Source organism: Aptenodytes patagonicus, chromosome 6, assembly GCF_965638725.1.
Source record: "Aptenodytes patagonicus chromosome 6, bAptPat1.pri.cur, whole genome shotgun sequence".
In the NCBI taxonomy this organism is placed as follows: Eukaryota; Metazoa; Chordata; class Aves; order Sphenisciformes; family Spheniscidae; genus Aptenodytes; species Aptenodytes patagonicus.
In genome coordinates, this window is record NC_134954.1 from 48,301,900 (window position 1) to 48,320,085 (window position 18,186).

Sequence of the window (18,186 nt, forward strand, 5' to 3'; positions counted from 1 at the left end):
ATTTGAAGGCAAATGCAAGCTGAATAAACAAATCCCTGATCTCCCCTTGCTGCCTCACCCTCCCCGATCCCACCCTCCTCCAGCAAGGAAGCCCGGCCTCGGGTGAGCTGCCCTGTCCTGCCTTTCCCTGCCCTTCCCCGTGCCGCTGCCTCCTCCGGCAGGACGACCTCTCCATGGCAGGGCCACCTCTCTGTGCCTCGGGTACCCGGCTCCCCCTCACCCTTGACTGCCACCTGTGCAAGACTGTGAGCCACCCCAGCAGCGGCCAGGGAAGCTGAAGAGGCTCCAGGCTGGACGAAATAGAGCAAGATGAGCTCCAACCAAGACGGCCGGCCAGTTTCTTTCCCAATCCCAAACTATTTCCTCCCTGCATCCGGAGAAGCCGCCTCAGCATTAGGTGGTACCTCGGCTTCAAACATACCGTTACTGACTATGTCTCTGGGGGACAAACCTTCCCAGGGTGAATTTTACTGTACAAATCCTAACACACACACCCCAGAACAACCACTGAGACACCAAAGATGACAGAGGATTCACCTAAAAGCGCATTTACAGGGCCCGGCTCAGGAGGAGTAACTAGGATGCTGCCCACATGGTCTGTGCTGGTATTTGCTGAAGGCTCAACAGAGGTTTTAGTCAGAACACATTTTATTTAGAAGCTCTCCCTATAAAGCAGGCTCTCTCAAAGTCTTTTTTTTCCACTCCCAAAGGATATCTGCTCTGAAAGGTAAAACTAATTTTCCCTTGAAATTTCTGAAATGGCAAGGGATCAGTGAGACAAAGAAGGTAAATCATACTAGAGTTACTTAGAAGATTTGGCATTTCTCTGTTTTCCTCTTGCTACCGGAAAATCTACTTCAGGTCTGCTGGAAGAATAAAAATCTGCTTTTTTTTCTGCATTTCATAATGATTGTTTCTGTGCTATCTGGATCTTCTCTTTCCGTCTCACGTAAGCTGACATGACCAGAAGAGCTTTAGCTCTGAAGTAGCCTCCACGACTTCCACCGCCCCCTCTCCCTCCCACCCTCCAGTATAAATATTTCTCTGAAGTAAACAACAAAAAAAAAAGATGTTTACCATGTTTCCATTTGGGTATCACTCCGTAGATGATTAGCTGTAGAGAAACAAGAAGTTACACACAGACCTCTTCAGAATTATACTTCCCACAACCGGTATGAAGAAGCAGGCAGCGAGCACATTTACCAGTACTCCCACGTAAGCCAAGTTTTTCTCTTCCCATATAAATGTGATTGTCAAGTGTTTCTAGTATATGGCTGATACAAAGATGATCTGGTTTATTCAGGCTCTGTGTAAAATAAAATCTCACATGGACACACGTTTACATACTGTCATTAATCATATTAACTTGAAATTTTACGTGTGGTAAGCTAGTAATTGTTATATAAACCATTTATTGCTTTGCAATTGAAGAAGCGATCACCAGCTGCAGGGCTGTTCCGGGGCGGGAAGGGGAGGAGGAGAAGCAGGCACGCGAGGATTGCTGCAGTAGAGAAAGTAAAGAACATAAGAAAGGCAGCTGGCCCCACGGCCAGGTACTGAGACTATATTCGTTAAGTCATTACAGCAGCATGGTCTGCTCTTGAAGTGGGGCAGGGCCCTGGCTGCCCGAGCTGTGCAATCCATGGACAACAGCGAGGTGAAGCCTGTGGCGCCGATGGGACCAGTGGCCGCACTCGGAGTCGAGAGGGCTCTGGAGGGAGGCCGGCCGCCAGGTACCAAGCACCTGGTCACCAGTCTCTGACAGGGAAGTCAGCACTTTCTGCAGCCAGATCAGCCCAGCTCCACGTGGGAACATCTCAGGCAGCGTTATTCTTTCAGAAAATCAACACCCTGTCAAGCCAGAGAGTTGAGCGCCAGCCTTAAATTATGGGTTCCCCAAAGAGGCGACTCAACATTGACAAACTTGCCCCAGGAGACAGACAAGGAGCATGCATATGCTATAGCAGCCCTCGGAATCAGCTATGAAAAGAGCAAAGTGATGTCAAACACGCTGCCAGGAAAACCCTGCATCTCAACTTGCTGGGCCAGCGGGGTACAGTCAGCAACAGAGAGCAAACATGGAAACCTCACAACCTCTCTCTTCTTTTCGGAGGTATCATGAAGAAACTTAAATGTATACAAAATAAAGATGCCACATCTCTTTTTTTTTAATATTCTTGCCTATAGTATGAAGATAAGCCTATCTATACGGATTAGCTGGTGACTAGTGTGAACAGCTAAACCACGGGTTTTAACAGCTCAGGAGGGGGCCGGGGTTACAGGACCCTGCCCAATGCCTTCCATACCATTCACACAGGGATCTGGCTTGTATCTGGATTCAGGCAGCCACAGATGCACAAGGGCAGCCCATTCATACCAGCCTCAAAGGGGCTGTCTGTCTGGCAGGGCACGCAGTGCTGCTCCAAGCAGCTCTCTTGCCCCCTTGTTCTCGGATGGGAAACAAAGCCCTGCAGAAACATCCGTATCCCTACCCAGGAAAATCAACCAGTGATTCTAGTATTGGGACCTTTGTCATCTGAAAAGGAGGGAAATGACCTTCTGCCTAAATCATGCTAAAGACTCGTAAAAACCAGAAATCCTTGGGAATGATAAGGTGAAAAAATTGAAAAGAAAAAAGTGACATGATGTATTAAAATGTACTGACTCTTGTATTATTGGCTATATGCTCAGAGCTTGCATTATTGTTACAAAGAAACTTTTCCTATGAAATCTTTGTACTGCAGGCAATCTAAAAAGCGGAAAAGACTGTCAGAAAGAAAATTTAATCCTGTTTAATCTATTGCAGCAAGGGACTCATTTACTTCTTCTCCATCATTATCAGATCAAGGTCATTACCAGATCAACTGTTTTCCTTAGAAGTCTTGAATCTTTAAAAATTAAAGATATTTCCTTCCTCCAGGCCTTGTCCCGCTACTTTGACACCACTGGCAAGACTGCTGTGGAAAAAAAGGGCTTTCTACTATACAAGTTCTGACACTTTGCAAAAGCCATAGTTCAAAAAACTTTAAAAGTTAAAGGGGGGGAGTGGTTTTGCCCTTTTTTTTTTATGCTGAAAACAGATATTGTCTTATATCTCCTATCCTGCAGATAACCCCAGGACGTGGTTTGTGAGACTGTTTTTTGCTATTTTATTTCAGGTTGCTGCTGTTAGAACAGGATCCACAGTCCTTTTGTGTGTTTGTTTGTTTATGGACACCTCTAACCCATGATCAACAGAGCAGCTAAAAGTCTTTTTCTAACAAAGAAGTCCACCATGAACAGCCACATCTCCTTCCCCTTAAAAAAGGGAAGAGAAAGAAAAGGCAAGCATCTAGCGACAGCAAAGTGGATATCGTGGCTGATGCAAAATACTCACTCAGCTTTGGTGCTTTTCATTTTTAAAAGCACTTAGCCCTTAATGGGTTTGCTTCTTGGCTGACAGAATTTCATTCCTCCTTTCAAAAGCCCGCACATACCACTCCCAAGGGATTCAGTGGAAGTGGGGCATGCATGGCTGCCAAGAGTAACCCATGGACAAGAAGAGCAAGTAGGAGAAACCACTTTCTCACAGCCTCAGTGAGTGCTCCAGGCTGTGCTGCCGCTGTGGGCATTAAAATGAGAAGGCAGAAGCGGATTCAGGGCTGCCTCTGACCTTCCGGTTAGACCAGAATGTTTAACACCAGCAATAGTCTAATAAACTCAAAAAGCAAATCTTCCTGCATTTTTCTATGTACTTCATGCTGGTTTTCTAGCCAGCTTTATCAACTGCCTTTGACCAGAAGGGAAATGGTGTCTTTCAAAATAAAAATCAGATGACTGAAACATAATTGGGTTTTTTTTGCTACAAAAAACAGTCATAATCCTGCCACACCCACCTTCGGCTCCCAGGGATAAGTCATCTTCAAAACTTCCTCCATTTCTCACCAGCATGCCTGAAAACATACAGTAAGCACTTCAACAACTAGAACGCTGCAGTGTTTTCTTTCCAACAGCTTAACTAAAGATAATAGCAAGACACTTCATTTGATACAACAGGATATAACCAGACTCTATTTACAATCCCTGCATTACTCATACACTAAAAACGCACTAAGAAGTGAGAAGTTACATTTGAGAACATAGAAAAATTATTTTGAAAGAGAACGACTACAACACTGCTTTAGTTTTGTGCTCAGAAACATCCCTGAGTCAACCTGCAAGTAAATTAATTGCAAGTGGGAACCTGGAGGTACCACCCAACAAATCTCTGCCTTCCGCTGCTACATTATCTATCCCCTAGACATCTTACCAGGGGGATCCAGAGTCTGAGTCCAGCTTAGGCATTCCCCTCTCTCTCCCTGTACCAGATTAAGAGTTGAAGCAAAGACTCCAGGCACAGCAAGTAATTCCTCTGCACTCTGCCACTACCTGCACATTCTCGCTGTACTTTGAACTTTAGTATTCGGACCTGCTCAGATAGTAAAATTTTCAGGTGTGGCAACCAGAGTTATTAGAGGCAGAGACTGCCTAATGCTCGCCAGCTCAGAGAGGAAATTACAACCTCCCCGTTCTGCACATTTTGGGGTTTTTTTAGGGCTTACTAAACTCTCCAAAAAGATTTATTCAGATCTTTTCCACCTTCTCCAGTTTCTCGGGCACAACTGCTTCACAGCGAGAATAACTCAGCAACGCCGACTAGGCTGTGGTTTGTGCCACTGCTAAAGGTGGTCTCAGGTGAACGTCCACGAAAGCACAGTTCCCAGCAAAAGAGATTTCAGTAGGTAAAGCCTTTCCTTACCCTTCAACAGAGGATTGCTTTGCTCATCCAGGGAGGCTCCCAGAGGCGTTCTGAAACCACAGAAGAGATTAATACTACTTTAAAAACTTGCTGCTTCATGTCCTTCCTTACAGTGTGTAACAAGCTTGTGATAGCAGCAGTTGTCCCTCCCTCCGCCCCCAGAAAGCACAAACATCTGAGGACTGGCAGTAACTTCCTAAACAATCCCCAGCCCTCTGAACAAATATGCCTTGTAGGGAAAAACAACAAAACAGGTTAATAATAACTGCAATGCTCAGACACCAGTCAGTGGCAAAGCTATGGGGTCAGCAGCCTTCTCTCGAGGAAAATCATGGGCTTCTCAGCAAAACACCCAGAAAAAATCATCGTGAGTTTCTGAATGGACTAATTCAATCTCATTTATATGACAAAAACTGTTGTCATTTTTCTACACATTTAGAACTTCTTTGAGAGAGGGGTGAAAAGCTGTATTTGGTGATCAGGAACAAGATAAGAATCTTGACAGCTATGTTAGCTGTCACTTGCCAGTTCTGATACTTTATAAACTCTTCATGTTGGCTCTTATTTGGATGATCCCTCCTACTGCTGCTCCCTGAAGGGCAGGCAATTTGCAGAACCTCACAGTGTCCAAAAGGAGCAGCAGCAAGTGCACAAATGACCAGTCCAGTCCCTCTCTGGGTTCACGTTGACACTAGCTGGATGTTTCCACATCTTGTCTCTGAGACATGTTTAACCAAAGGCCTGTCACTATTAAGTAGCGCAGCATTAATTCTCAAAGCCCAAAACAAATTCAGAAAAATAATACTCATAAAGAAGGGGAAAGCAGATGATTTATGTGCCTATATTATGTATGTTTCATTTGGGTTTTTAATTAGACAAACACATAAACTTGCCCAAAGACCTGAAAGTAAACAGTGCTCTGATACATTATTTGTTTTGGTGCCATGGCCAAATTAAGCAAGGAAAGTTTGCATCTGCTTTCTAACAGGCCTTACGCTTCACAACCTTATTTTTTTTTCCCTCTCTGAAGAGTTCACTCTTTCCACGTGTGGCCTGCTGATAGGGAGCAAGCTCACTTCGACGTGTCTTTTGTGAAGCAAAGCAAAGCCCCGCCGCGGTGAGATGCCAAGGCAAACAGCCAGAGCATCCAGGTGCACGAGCGTGTTTCAGGTGACAGGACAGACTCTGCTGAGGCTCAGATCTCCCAGGTTTCTGCGTGTCTGTCCTGTCAGGGTTTGAAAAAAGTTAGGGCATATTGTCTAAACCTGTCACGCTACAACAAGCCTTATGTTCTGAGGTAATAACTATGCTGGCTGTTTACTCTCTGGCTTTGATGGGTGCGCCCTGATCCTTCTCCCTCTCCTTCCCCACTAGCTACTTCCACATCTCTACCTTTTTGATGCAGAACCTTGCTGGCAGTGACTTTGATAGCCAAGGTCAGTGCTGCATGCACCAGGTGGCAGAAAATGGTAAAAGCAACCACCAAAGCTGGTATTTTCTTTCAGAAATTAAGTCTGTCACCTCTACAGCATGTTAGCAGCTACCAGAAAAGCAGCCCTGTCAAAGCCGCCCTGTCAACCACCCATCTGCTGTCCTGCTTACACTGTTGCACACAGGCACGGCTGCCTTACACCCCTTGCCTTTGAAAAACTTGCATTTAAGAACTAGACACAACACGAGTTTAAACAGGGACAAGTATCCACACAAAACTCCTCTTGGACAACAGCATGGACAGTTCTGCCTTTCTGTGCCAGGCTGTTTTCACCAGCAAGGCCCACGAGCCAGCTTGGCCGGTTCTGTCTCAGAGCAGCTCCACGCACTTGGGAAGGTTAGGGCTGGGGGACCTTTCCACTTGCTGGGCCCTCAGGACGAGGTCTCCCCACTGGAGGTGCATCATGGCAGGACCCCAGCATGTCCCGGCTGCCTTCGCATGGCGGCCAGGGAGGAGCAGCGTGGGGAGGCCAACAGCAACCAGAGGGCAGCCAAAGCAAAGAGCAAGTAAGCGGGTGTGTGCCTGGATCAAGGGATCCCATGGTTTTCCATTTGAATTCACTCATTTGTTATTGTATTTTAACATATATGGCAATAACTTATCTCAATATCAGTCTACAAAAGAACTGAATGAACTCTCGATGCCCACATTGCCATGGGACATGGGTACTGAGCAGGTAAGAGGACCATATGCAGCCTCAAGGCTTCCCCTCATTCCAGAGGCCGGTTTGCTCAGCTACCAGTTGTGGTAGGGTGGTCTTCAGGAACGGGACAAGGGTTTTGCACTGTGCTGTAAAAGTGTTTAAACCTCAGTTTTTAAAGCCTTAATTGGGCAGGAGCAATGTTTATTTTAAACTTGAAGCAAAAAAATCTCTTCTTTCTGAGGCATTTCAAGAACTCACTTCCTGCATATCTACAGGAGATGGCTCCTAAATACCTCCTGCATCCCCTGTATTACTGGCAGAGTTTAAATATACTCAGTCAAAGTAATACACGTCATCATAGAGTTGACAAAAATGTCTTCTTTTCTATCGGCGTAATACAAACACTTGTGTTTCCTGTCTTAGCTTTACAAGAGTTAAAACTGAAAACCTTTGTAAGCTTTCTTATTACTTCAAAATGCCTTTTCAAAGTACCAAGGAGAGAGCAAAGGATGCCTTTCTCAAAGGCATGCGATTCCCAAAACATGAATGAACCAGAAACTCTGGGTAATACCTGACATTTCTTAAGCCTCCATAATTCTTATCACAGTGTGATATATACTTGCATTTTTTTTGGGGGGGGGGTTGCTGTTGTTTTTTGGTTTTTAAAAAAAAAAAAAAAACCCAAAAAACATGTATCTACCAAGTTAAATAGCATGGGATATTAGGAACCCTCTTCTCTCCTCCAAAGCAGATGTGAAACACAGATGCCAAGTAATAAGAGCCCCAAACCGCTAACATGAATATCAAGGGACAGCTAGTAATTCTTTTTATCCATATTACAACACTGTCAATGCTTTTGGAAACAAACAAAGGAATAAATCTTATAAGCAGATCTATTTATGCAGTGGGTTGATATTAAGTTTTTTTGTGCTGCTGCCAACTCAAACCAGAAAATGAGATTTTAAAAGTGCCAATTTTCTTCTGATGTACCTTTCAGAAAAGCTTATAGAAACTCAGACAAAATGGAAAGGACTGGTTTTAGAAAATATGTAACAGAGAAAATACTTTATTTTAGTAACTGAATGTTCACTTGTAGTAATGGTTATATTTTTGCAACAGAGCTAACTTGTAAGAATGAGGTTGTGCGATGGACCAGAAACAGAAGCTCAGTCTGCCTATGTTGCCCACACTTTGCAGCAATCAAAGCTCCACAGGAAAAACAGTGTTATTAAACAAATAAGAATTTTCAGGGACAACAATTGTAAATTTCACGACAATTGTTGTTTTTAAGTATTCTTTTTTTAAAAAACACACTATAGTATCTGTACAGCTATTCTGTCATCTGTTACGCTGTCCTCTTTTCCTATATACATTGTTATCAAAAGAGAATCAGCTCAGGGTTTCTATACATACAGTCACTTTATAACAGTGCAAGCCGAACAATCATTTTACTGCACATACTAGCTACTGCTCGCATGTATATTAGATAAAAAAAAATGAAACCATTCTGCAGTTTTAAAACACAAGGGACTGTGCACTACTCCAGGCAGCTGGGATCGTACCTTCCAGATATGAACTGTATATGCATGCACTCTGCACGTTACAGAGTCAGAGGCTAACTCCAGTCTGAATAGCTTGGTTTAAGAGATCTTTAAAAAAATGCAAATTTTATCTTTCTGAAGATTCTTTTGAAAAGATTTACAACAGTAAATAGCTATACTTTAAAAGACCTCTGTGGAAGGGCCACAATGGGTTTCACAACCATGCATTAACTAAATTTGCATCTCCGTATTAGCAAAAGCATAAACTCGTGCTTTACTTCCTTATGTGTAAAATATGGAAATAGAGTGTAAAATAAGATTCCCATATTTTGGGAATCAACTGCCAGAGACGCAAACACATTCCACAGGAGCATTTGGTGCCAGTTTTAACAACAGATAGTTACCAGAGCACAGGAATAAAACTGCAGGCTTTGTGTTATTACTCAAGATTTGTGACCATCTATTAGATGTTCACGCTGTCAGTTTGCAGTTTTGCACTATTCCTTAAATTCTGTACAGAAATGGTAAGGATCACAGGGCCAGGGAAGGTTCTAGACAGAAATCCTGCAGATACGGAGAGAAGTGGCACTGCAGCATTAGGAAGAATTTCTCCCTCAGGGGCCTCTTCCCCCCCCCACTCCTCCATTTTTTGCCCTCCCCACTCAAAAAATACTTCTAATAAAGCACTGAATTCATAACACTTATTTTTAAGGATATACTTTGCTAGACCAACAGGACACCAGATCTCAGGTCGAGCCAGAAAAATCTTTTCCCATTCTGGCATTCTGGAAGAACGGCCTGTCATGTCCGAACATCATATTTTAGGGATACAGTATGATTTCAAGCCTCTAACTGCCAACACCCCCCCCAAGGCACAGCCTGTAGATATCCAAAGAAAACTATACTGAGGACCCAGTAGCTATAAAGCAACCCACACTTCAGTTACAGGAGTAAGCTCAGCTTAGCCGCTTACTGGATCAAAAGATCACAAAGGCACAGCTAATCTCAGAGGTAAATTTTCATCTTAACATACCTGATCTCAACAGGAGAAGGAAACCAGAAATATCAAGTAGGGGAGGTCTTGAAATGTTATTGTTAACTACTGGAAAGCTAATTGTTAGCTTCTCCCCATCAACTCTGGCTCCAAGGGCTGCTAGGATTGAATGGAAAAAAAGACGGGACAAAAGCAGCTGCTGCTGGATGTAGCATTTACACTTTTATGTGGCTGAGGATGCAGAAAAAGTAATGCTGTCAGCCCGTTCCAAACACCGAGGAATTATTTTGTAGTAGTAACAGAAACATGGAATATATATACCACATTGCAAGTTAAGGATGTCAGTCCATATGGCAGACATGGAAAGAGACTTGGATAAATCAAGTTAGTCTAAATTGTGACATCGCTCTTTAAGACCCCTAAGCACAGAGGCCATTGCCGTGTAAGCTCTGTTTCTTTAAATCTTCAGCAAAAAACAGGCAAGGCAACAGGAGGCTTTAAACTGGAGCCCCTCGATGATAAACGGAGCAGCTTCCAAAATAACGCTGCCTTCCTTACCCTAAACTGAGTTCCTCCCCAGTGGTTGAAAGTCTTCAGCCTCATTACCATGAGACACCAAGGAGAGAAAAGGTGCCGAAAGCCAGCTCTTCTCTAGCCATACGTACATACGCTACTGCTCCCCTTGCAACCCCAACTGAAGGTATAACCCGTATAAGACCGAAGGGTACTTATACTCCAGGAAGGCTCGTGGCAGCACCGATGACAAACACCGCTCCAGAGCGCAGAGATGCCCACGCTAACCCACGGGAGAGGACGTCGCCGAGATTTCCTCCCCTGCGGTACGTGGGAACTGCCCGGCCCGCCACCCCGCGTGGGAGACCGTGGGGCCGCGGGCTCCGGCCCCGCATCCGCAGCGACCCGCCGTCGGCAGCCGGAGCCGGGCGGCAGGGGCAGGCTCGGCGGGAGCACCCACCTGCAGTCCTTCAGCCATATCGCGATCTTCTCGTTGGGAACGCTGTGGCCTTAAGGGCAGAGCAGGAGAGAAAAGCCGACAGTCAGTAACAGCCCGTCCGTCAGGGGCGGCCCATCGCCGCCCTCCGAGGCCGCCCCCGCTGCCGGCCCGCGGGGGTCCCGGGGGTCCCAGGGGCCCGCGGGCTGCGGTCCCGGCCCCGCCGCCCCCCCCGGCACTGACCTGCTTCTGCGGCCAGTGGCAGCTCTCCGCCGGCGAGATCCTCCTCCTCTTCCTCCTCTTCTTCCTCCTCCTCCTCCTCCTCGCCGCGGGCCAGCGCCGCCGCCGCTGCCGAGAAATCCTCCGCTTCCGACGCCTGCCAGGAGTCCCGGCTCTTGGCCCAGGCCTTCCTCTTCTGGGTCGCCCCTTGCCACTCCTCCGCCGCCGGCGGCTCCTCCATCGGGACGACGGCGGCGCCGGCGGGGGCTTCACGCCGGGAGGCGAGTGCCGGAGAGAGCCGGCCTGCCGGGGGAAGGGAAGGGGAACCGTGCCGTCCGTCCGGGGGCCGCGACCGGGAACGGGCCGCCGGGGGGCGCGGGGCCGCCGTCCGCGCCGCCCCGCGGGAGCGCCGCCGCCCCGCCCCGCGCTCACACCCTCCCACCCACCCACCCACCCGCGATCCCACCCCGGCCCGCCCCCAGACCCACTGACCGCCGTCCCCCGGCTTCCCCTGGACGGCCGCTCCCGGTCCCGCAGGTGCCAGACCCGGCCCCGCCGCCGGCAGCCCGCGGGGCCCGTCCGGCTCCCGCCGCCGCCCGGGACGCAGCGGGAGGGCAGGGGGCTGGGCTGGGGTCGGCCCGGCGCGGCCCGGTGCCGCTGCCCGCGGGTACTCACATATCGCGCCGCGGGGAGGCGGCGGCGGAGGCTGCGCCCGCCCGGGCTGCGGACGGCGGCGGCGGCGGCGGCGGCGGCTCTGACTTCCTCATACCGCTGCGGGCAGAAAACTCGTCGGCCACGTGATGGCAGCGGGGCCGGCGGCAGCTCGCCTCCTGCCGGGGCCGCCCGCACCGCCCGCGCCCGCATCCGCACCGCCCGGGCCCGCACCGCCCGGGCCGGCCCGCGGCCGCCGCAAAGCCGCCTCGGGGCACGGATGCGGCGGGGTCGGGGTTTCGGGCTGGCCGGTGCAGGGGCAGCGCGGCCGGGGAAGGGGCGGGAGGGCACCCTGCTGGGGTGAAGGCCAGGCCTGGCTGGGCTCAACGGTGCTCCTTGGCCTGGGCCCGGCCGGCCAGCCGTGGGCATGCGAAGGATGTTTCCAAACCAAAACGCATGCAGAGCAGCAGGCAGAAGAGTATTTGTGACATTTTTCATCGGCGAACTGGAGTGCTGGGAAGAGGGAAGGCACAAGAAGACAAGTAGCTTGGCTGGGCACACCCAACTTTCTCATTTTCAGGGGTGTGAAATCAGATAAGCCGCTGCTCAGGCACAGGCAGACATTTGCAGGGACACCGGCAGTACCAAACAAGGCCTGTTAACATCTTAGATGTACCTGAAGCCTTCATCATCTGCTTCAGGGTGTGCTCAAGCAACCAGAATCAACTGAATACCCAGCAAAAGACAAGTCCCCGTGTCTGGGAAGGAGGTGTCATGCAAAAGGCCGCTTTCATTGTCAGGAAGAGAGCTGTTTCTCAACCACTGTCTCCTGCTTGCTCACTGAGATGCTGGCCAAGGTCTCTGCAGCGAGAGCCCTGCGCCACGCACCCTGCCTTGGCTGCACTTGACCTGACAGTGGCCGTGGCTGGGCCAGCCCCTGCAGGCATAACAGGCCAGCCCATGCCTGCCCTGGGAAGCAGGACCCTACCGCTTCCCCGCGCGGGGTCAGGCAGCTGCCTCGACTGAACCCTGCACGCCCGGCAAGCTCGCCTCCAGCCATGGCACCTGGGAGAAATAAGCTTTTTAAAAAGGTCTTTTACAGCATCTTCAGGAAAAGATGCTGAATTACTAAGCACAAACAGCAAAAAGGACCAGAGTCCTCTGGCGGTTTAGCTGGCGTTGACAGGCAGGCGCATGAGATACCTTTTGTTTAAAGGCAAATCTGCCTATGGAAGTACCAGGTTAATGGTGCTCACTAAATATCCTTTCATTTTCCAGCTTTATAGTTCAAACCTATCAAGGAATTTCTGTGACATTTTTCCCCTACAAAAAAAAAATGTCTTGGTGAGAGCAACACATTTCTTCTTTTTCCTAACCCCTCCAATCCATCCACTACATATATATAGCCTTCCTAAGATTAATTTCTCCTCATCACATGAGCTGTTTTCCTAAACACACTCCAATTTTCTGAATGCATTGTATTGAGATTAAAGCAGAAGGACAGCAGCACAAAGAAAGTGTATTTGTCTTTAATTTGTCCCTGAAAGTGTTCATTGCTATATGTGTTTCAGGATTGTATTTTTAAATGTTGGTATTTTGGAAAAAAAGAGCAAACTACACTTCAATCTTTCTTGTTGTCGTCAAAGCAATCAACATTTTCTCAGCATGGTGTGTTTCACACACTACATGGTTCTGCATAAGCTAATGTGGTGCGTGTCCTGAGTCACAGGTGTCCTGAGGGGTGAGTCAGAGGGTCAGCACGTGTCCCACACCCTCCGCCACGGCGTGCTGGGGCTTGGCCTTTGGCTGAAGTTCTCACAGGTTTATTTACAGTACTGGAACCTTAAAATCTGATTTTTCTGTGTTTGTCGGCAAGAGCCTAGCACAGCATTACTTCGACATAATGGCCAATATTTCTATTTTGTGCATGTGCATAAATAGATGTATCTATTAAAAATGACTCTTTGAGGTTAAGCCATGGGCGAGAGCTGTTGGAGAGGCCTGGGGGCGGGAGGGAGGACCGGGAGAAGTTTAATCCCTGCCATTGTTTTGCTGCCTTGGAGGGAACACAATAGCTTCTGGGAAGTAACAGTTTCACTGGCACAGCTAAGGGTGAACAGTTGCAAGCTAAAAGCAGCTACTGTCTGCTGTGCCAATACATCCTTAAGGAGTTCTTAATCCACAAATTACTGACATTATTGTCTATAATTGCTTGTCTGTTGTGACAACACTTACTCAGAGAATGTTTGAAATGTAAACAGCAGCCAGTAGCTTTTTGCCATGAAGTCCTGCCATGTACAGCACTGGACTCTCACTTGCACCTTCTTACCATCCCAGCAAGTTCCCTTTGACTCTATATGAATAAAGATTGCACACTCAGTTCCTATATTAAGTAGAACTTTTTTCTAAGGAAAATACCTGGCTTGTTATTTCTTTTAATACTTGTAACCAAAAAGTGGTTTTGTTCTGTAATAAAAGCTTCTCTTGCTTCAGAATATAATTTGTTAGTCGTACTTCAAAGAAATAAATCCTGTCAAGTCATCTTGTCACTTAAATCAGACCATCTTCTTTTTTCCCCAATTATTTTTGAAACTATTCAAATAAAAATGCATAGGCAGTAATTAGATAAGGGAGAAATTGTGATTTACACCACATTATAAATTCCTAAAGGAAGATTTATAACCACAGCACCATTAACAGTACTACCAGGCATTGCAGTAAAACACACACACACACATTTTAAGAATAATAATAAAAAACCTCTCATATTTGTCGTCTGGGTGTTGGCCTTGAATATATAAATGTGCATATAAATACACACACACACAGAGATACAATTTAGCCCAAGGAATTCCACTAAGTCACTGTCTTTTGTTCTTAAAAGACCAAAAACCTTTGAAGAGGACCTAATTCAATTTTTGTCTGCAGACGATTCTTTCAGATACAGGATTGTCTAAAAAAATACATTCCTACATAATTCAAAAAGACATAAATGAGGCATTTCCACCAATTTCCTTGGGGACTTGTTCCCATGTCTGAGTGCACTGTGAGCAGCACTTCCCTGCGATACGAGGGCTAGGCTTCCCCATGCTTTTGAGCAGATCGTTTCCCTGCTAGATCTGTACGTCAAGAGATCCTTCGCTGTTCAGGAAGGATTACACAATTTATCTATATCCCTCCTCTCTATTCCCATCTTCTGGAAACCAAGTAAATATTTACAGGCTACATAGCTGGGCCCTCAGTAGCATGGTCAGAGCCTGCGCTTCTTCCTCTGCTGCCTCCCCAAGAACTACATACATCCAGTGCTGGAGGAAGATGGAGGCAAATGGGATCAAGAGGTGCTGGTGTGGTCTGGACTGGCCAGATTTGGAAACTGTTTCCTCTGTTTTCCACCTCAGCAGAGGGCTAAGTGCACCCCACCAGGACAACCATCTGCAGCAAGACAACATGCGGTCAACCGGTCCCCAAAGCCCCATTGCTCAGATCTCTCCATGGAGAGGACACTATGACCATGCAAGCAGATAACACATACAGAAGCTTCTAGACAGGATAATTAGGGGTTTCCACCCCAAAATAAAAAAAAAATAAAACAAAAACCCAAGCAAAACTCTCTACGTGCCTAGTGCCTTTTTTTGACAGAAGAAATGGGAGTAATTTTAAAGGCTGTAGCATTTAAAGAAGTGGTGCAATACGACAAAAGCCTTCTGTTGGGCTTTCATATGGCAGTGTGAACCGGTTCTTGACAAGGCAAGAAACTGCACACTGCTGCCTAACGTAGGTCTGATCCTGGGACAGGCAGCTCCAAGTCAGTGACATTTCATGACCACAATTGGATTTCCATGTTGTTGGCTTTTTCCAGACAGAAGAGAGGAGGAGCTAACAAATAGCTTACCTTAGCAAGCATTTAACAAAAAATAGTCCTACATAGTAACAAAGCTATGATAAATACTGTGCAGTTATTTGCTTTGGCAGGGTCTGTGTTTAAGAGCAGGAGAATGCGTGAGGAAACACACAACCCAGTGTCATGTACATCTTTAAAGTTTCCACAGCTCTGTTTTAGTAAATGCACTTTGTTAAAAAAAGCGATTTCTTTCTGAGCCAAGATTATTAAAAAAAAAAGAAAGTCTGCTGAGGCCTCTGTTATACTATAAATGAAAAAGACAACCTGGCCAGACATGGGTAGTATCTATTCCATGTCAAAGGGAAAGGGCCTGCCATTGCCCTTTGCGATATTTTAGTTTGGATTGCCCACTGCGGGGACGGGCGGTTTGGTTTCCTGACTTTTCCATAACACATCCTGCATCTGCAAACGAAAGCAAAAGGCTGGAGGTCAGTCTTTGCAGAGCTCCTCCAAGGTGATGGTGGTTGGGAAGGTGCTGCTGGCTCTTCTTCAGGTTGCATTGGCAACCTCCCGGCTTCTCCAAGTGTATCTCACCTCCCTGGTCCTTCTGTTTTGGTGATGGCAGGTGACTGATGAGCACCTCTTTCTCCCACAGAGCAGCTGTAAGCTTCTTTTCTCTGTCAGTGGAAATGCCTCTTTTTTTTTGGGGGGGGGGGTGTCTTGTAGGCCATTATCTATTTATTGTTTTAGGCCTTTTGAGAGCCTTGTCTCTCTCAATGCTGACATTGACCATGCTGAGAATATCTGCCATTTTAGACATCTGAAGATTTTCTTAACATACTTAAAGGAAACCTCACTTGTTTCATATCATCACGGCTTGCAGGAACCAAACTGAGTAACGGGAATACTATATTGCTAAGGCAGAACAGAGTGTCTCCTTGAATCCTATGAAATACATACGCCATAAGATAATAAAAATGATGCCATGAAACAATAATATTATGCATTTCATATTGTTTCTAAATTTTCATTTTTGAAATTACATATTTAAAGTGAAACGTTGCAAGTCAAAGGTAATTACATCTGGAGTATCATTCAAGTATCTTTCTCCATAAAGAAGAAAATCATATACTTGATTTGGAACCATCACTGTTACCAGGCAGATGTTCTTTCTCAAATATATGGAGTAGAAAGGATGGAAAATAAGCTGGCAGTTTTACTCCAATAAATTAAAATGTTAGGACAGCCTCTATGGCTTTGCCAGTCATTTTGTTTATACATGAGTGACATGCATGATATTTCTATAAGGTAAGAAACAAATGCATTAAAGTTAATGCAGAGCTACATCTCTTCAGGCTCTTTTCAAACCAAATGTTGTCTGTTTTATAAAGTGACTTGTATTTCTGGGACCTCTTGCAGCAGGAGGAAGGAGTTAAAAACCCACTTCCGTCAGGGCGTTTACAAGAGCTATAGTGTAGCAAGGGGAAGTTTTAAAGGAAGAGCCGGATATCTGTACTGAAGTGGATTACAGCTGCACCACCAAATCAGATAGAGGGAACTGAGGCCAAGTATACATAAATGTATGAAAACAAACACCATGGAGAAGAGAAGAGAGTAAAAGTAGCTTTAAATCTTCCAAGATGCAAATGCATTTCATGTCAGTGAATTATGTCAGTGGGTAGTTGTAATTTTTGAAGACATTAATATCTTTGCCAAGATAGCAGGCTAAGGAAATAAATCCACAGATGCAGGAAATAAAGGTCATGGTTCATTTTGATTTTAAAACTGATTTTGTGAATTTTCTCATTCAATGCTGTCTTTCTTTAATTTTAGCGACTGTGTTCATTCCTTTTCTGAACACCACCCTCACAAGACTATGGCGTTGGGACTGTGTCCATTTATGCACCTGTATCCTATACTACCCTATACTATAGGATTCTGTACTCTACTTTTACAGTTGAAGAACTTTAAGACAGTAATTTCATTTATAAATACTGTTCCTCCTCATAAGTTTTTAATGTTGTGTGTTCCAAATGGCTGATAAAGGAACTACCCATGAAAAGTAGAGGAGAGAGATATTTTCCTGCTCTTAAAAGATCTTTCTTTATCTTATTCTTCACATTCAAAAGCACTCTGCTAATATTTTGAGTCCTGTTTCTGCTCTCACTGGGATCGCTGATAAAACTGTGCATATTTAGAATAATTAAGCTTTTTAACATGCATTGAGGTATGGAGTAGCTGTTACATTGTCCACTGTCAAACAGTGATCTGCAGGAAGACAAAACAAGGGAACCCAGCACATCCAGGTCTGACCAGCGTACCATACGTTTCCTTCCAAATCCATTTAGAAAACTCACTGGGTGGATTTTTTGCAATGAATCAGTGAAATAAAGTTTTATCAGCTCCAGAATGAAGGCAGTCAAGTTTCCTATGGATTTAGGTTTTGTGGTTGGATATTTTTGCTTCCACTAAGTCTTCCCTCGTTGAAGCATTTGTAATGTGTCTCTCTTCTGTATATTGCCTATTGTGCGATAATGAGCAATTTCATGGCGCAGCTTTTACCACTCAGCTGTCCAACTATCTATTTCATGAAACATACTGAAAAATTAACATCATCCAGTCCTCTTCCCTCTTTAGGATTGGGCTGAAACTGGGCAGTGAGTTCAGAAATTACGACAAGAAGAGGAGAGGAAACTAATCTATATAATCTCTGTTTTCTTAGGAAATCAAGATTTAAAAAAAAACAACATGAAATATGAGCTTGAGACTCATTCCTCATCACAAAGTCCACACGAAGGCTGTGTATGAGCAAGCCCAGAGGACACGTCCCTCGCTTGTCATCTGGAACTGAACAGCTCAGTGTGCGTGACCAGCTAGTTACAAAAATGTGCTGTCAGATGTTTACCCAATGTGCCAGTTCATTTGTGGGTTTGACTCAGCTCTAAAATTAATGCATTTCCTTTCCTTGGGAAGTACAAGAAATTCCAGAGTGATAATACTATTGACTTTAAGGCATTGACCAAGTTATCCTGTAGCTGTGACCAGTGGTAGGACAAAAAACATCAGGAGAAAATTCTAA

At 45.9% G+C, this 18,186-nt stretch overlaps 1 protein-coding gene across 4 annotated transcripts in view; it reads right to left on the minus strand.

Annotated features, from left to right (window-relative positions):
• ITPRID2 (ITPR interacting domain containing 2) overlaps positions 1-11,331 on the minus strand; it is a 42,780-nt gene extending 31,449 nt beyond the window's left edge. For 2 of the 4 annotated variants that reach the window (XM_076342486.1, XM_076342484.1), the window contains exons 1-6: positions 11,291-11,331; positions 10,640-10,918; positions 10,421-10,469; positions 4,778-4,827; positions 3,876-3,932; positions 1,078-1,114 (exon numbers count right to left, since the gene is read on the minus strand). In XM_076342486.1, the coding sequence (XP_076198601.1) occupies positions 1,078-1,114; positions 3,876-3,932; positions 4,778-4,827; positions 10,421-10,469; positions 10,640-10,856 (410 nt within the window). In that variant the 5' untranslated portion in view covers positions 10,857-10,918; positions 11,291-11,331. Of the gene's footprint in view, positions 1-1,077; positions 1,115-1,203; positions 1,384-3,875; positions 3,933-4,777; positions 4,828-10,420; positions 10,470-10,639; positions 10,919-11,107; positions 11,144-11,290 lie in introns of those variants that run through there. The other 2 variants (XM_076342485.1, XM_076342487.1) reach the window with 2 other exon arrangements.
• Positions 11,332-18,186: the final 6,855 nt, after the last annotated feature.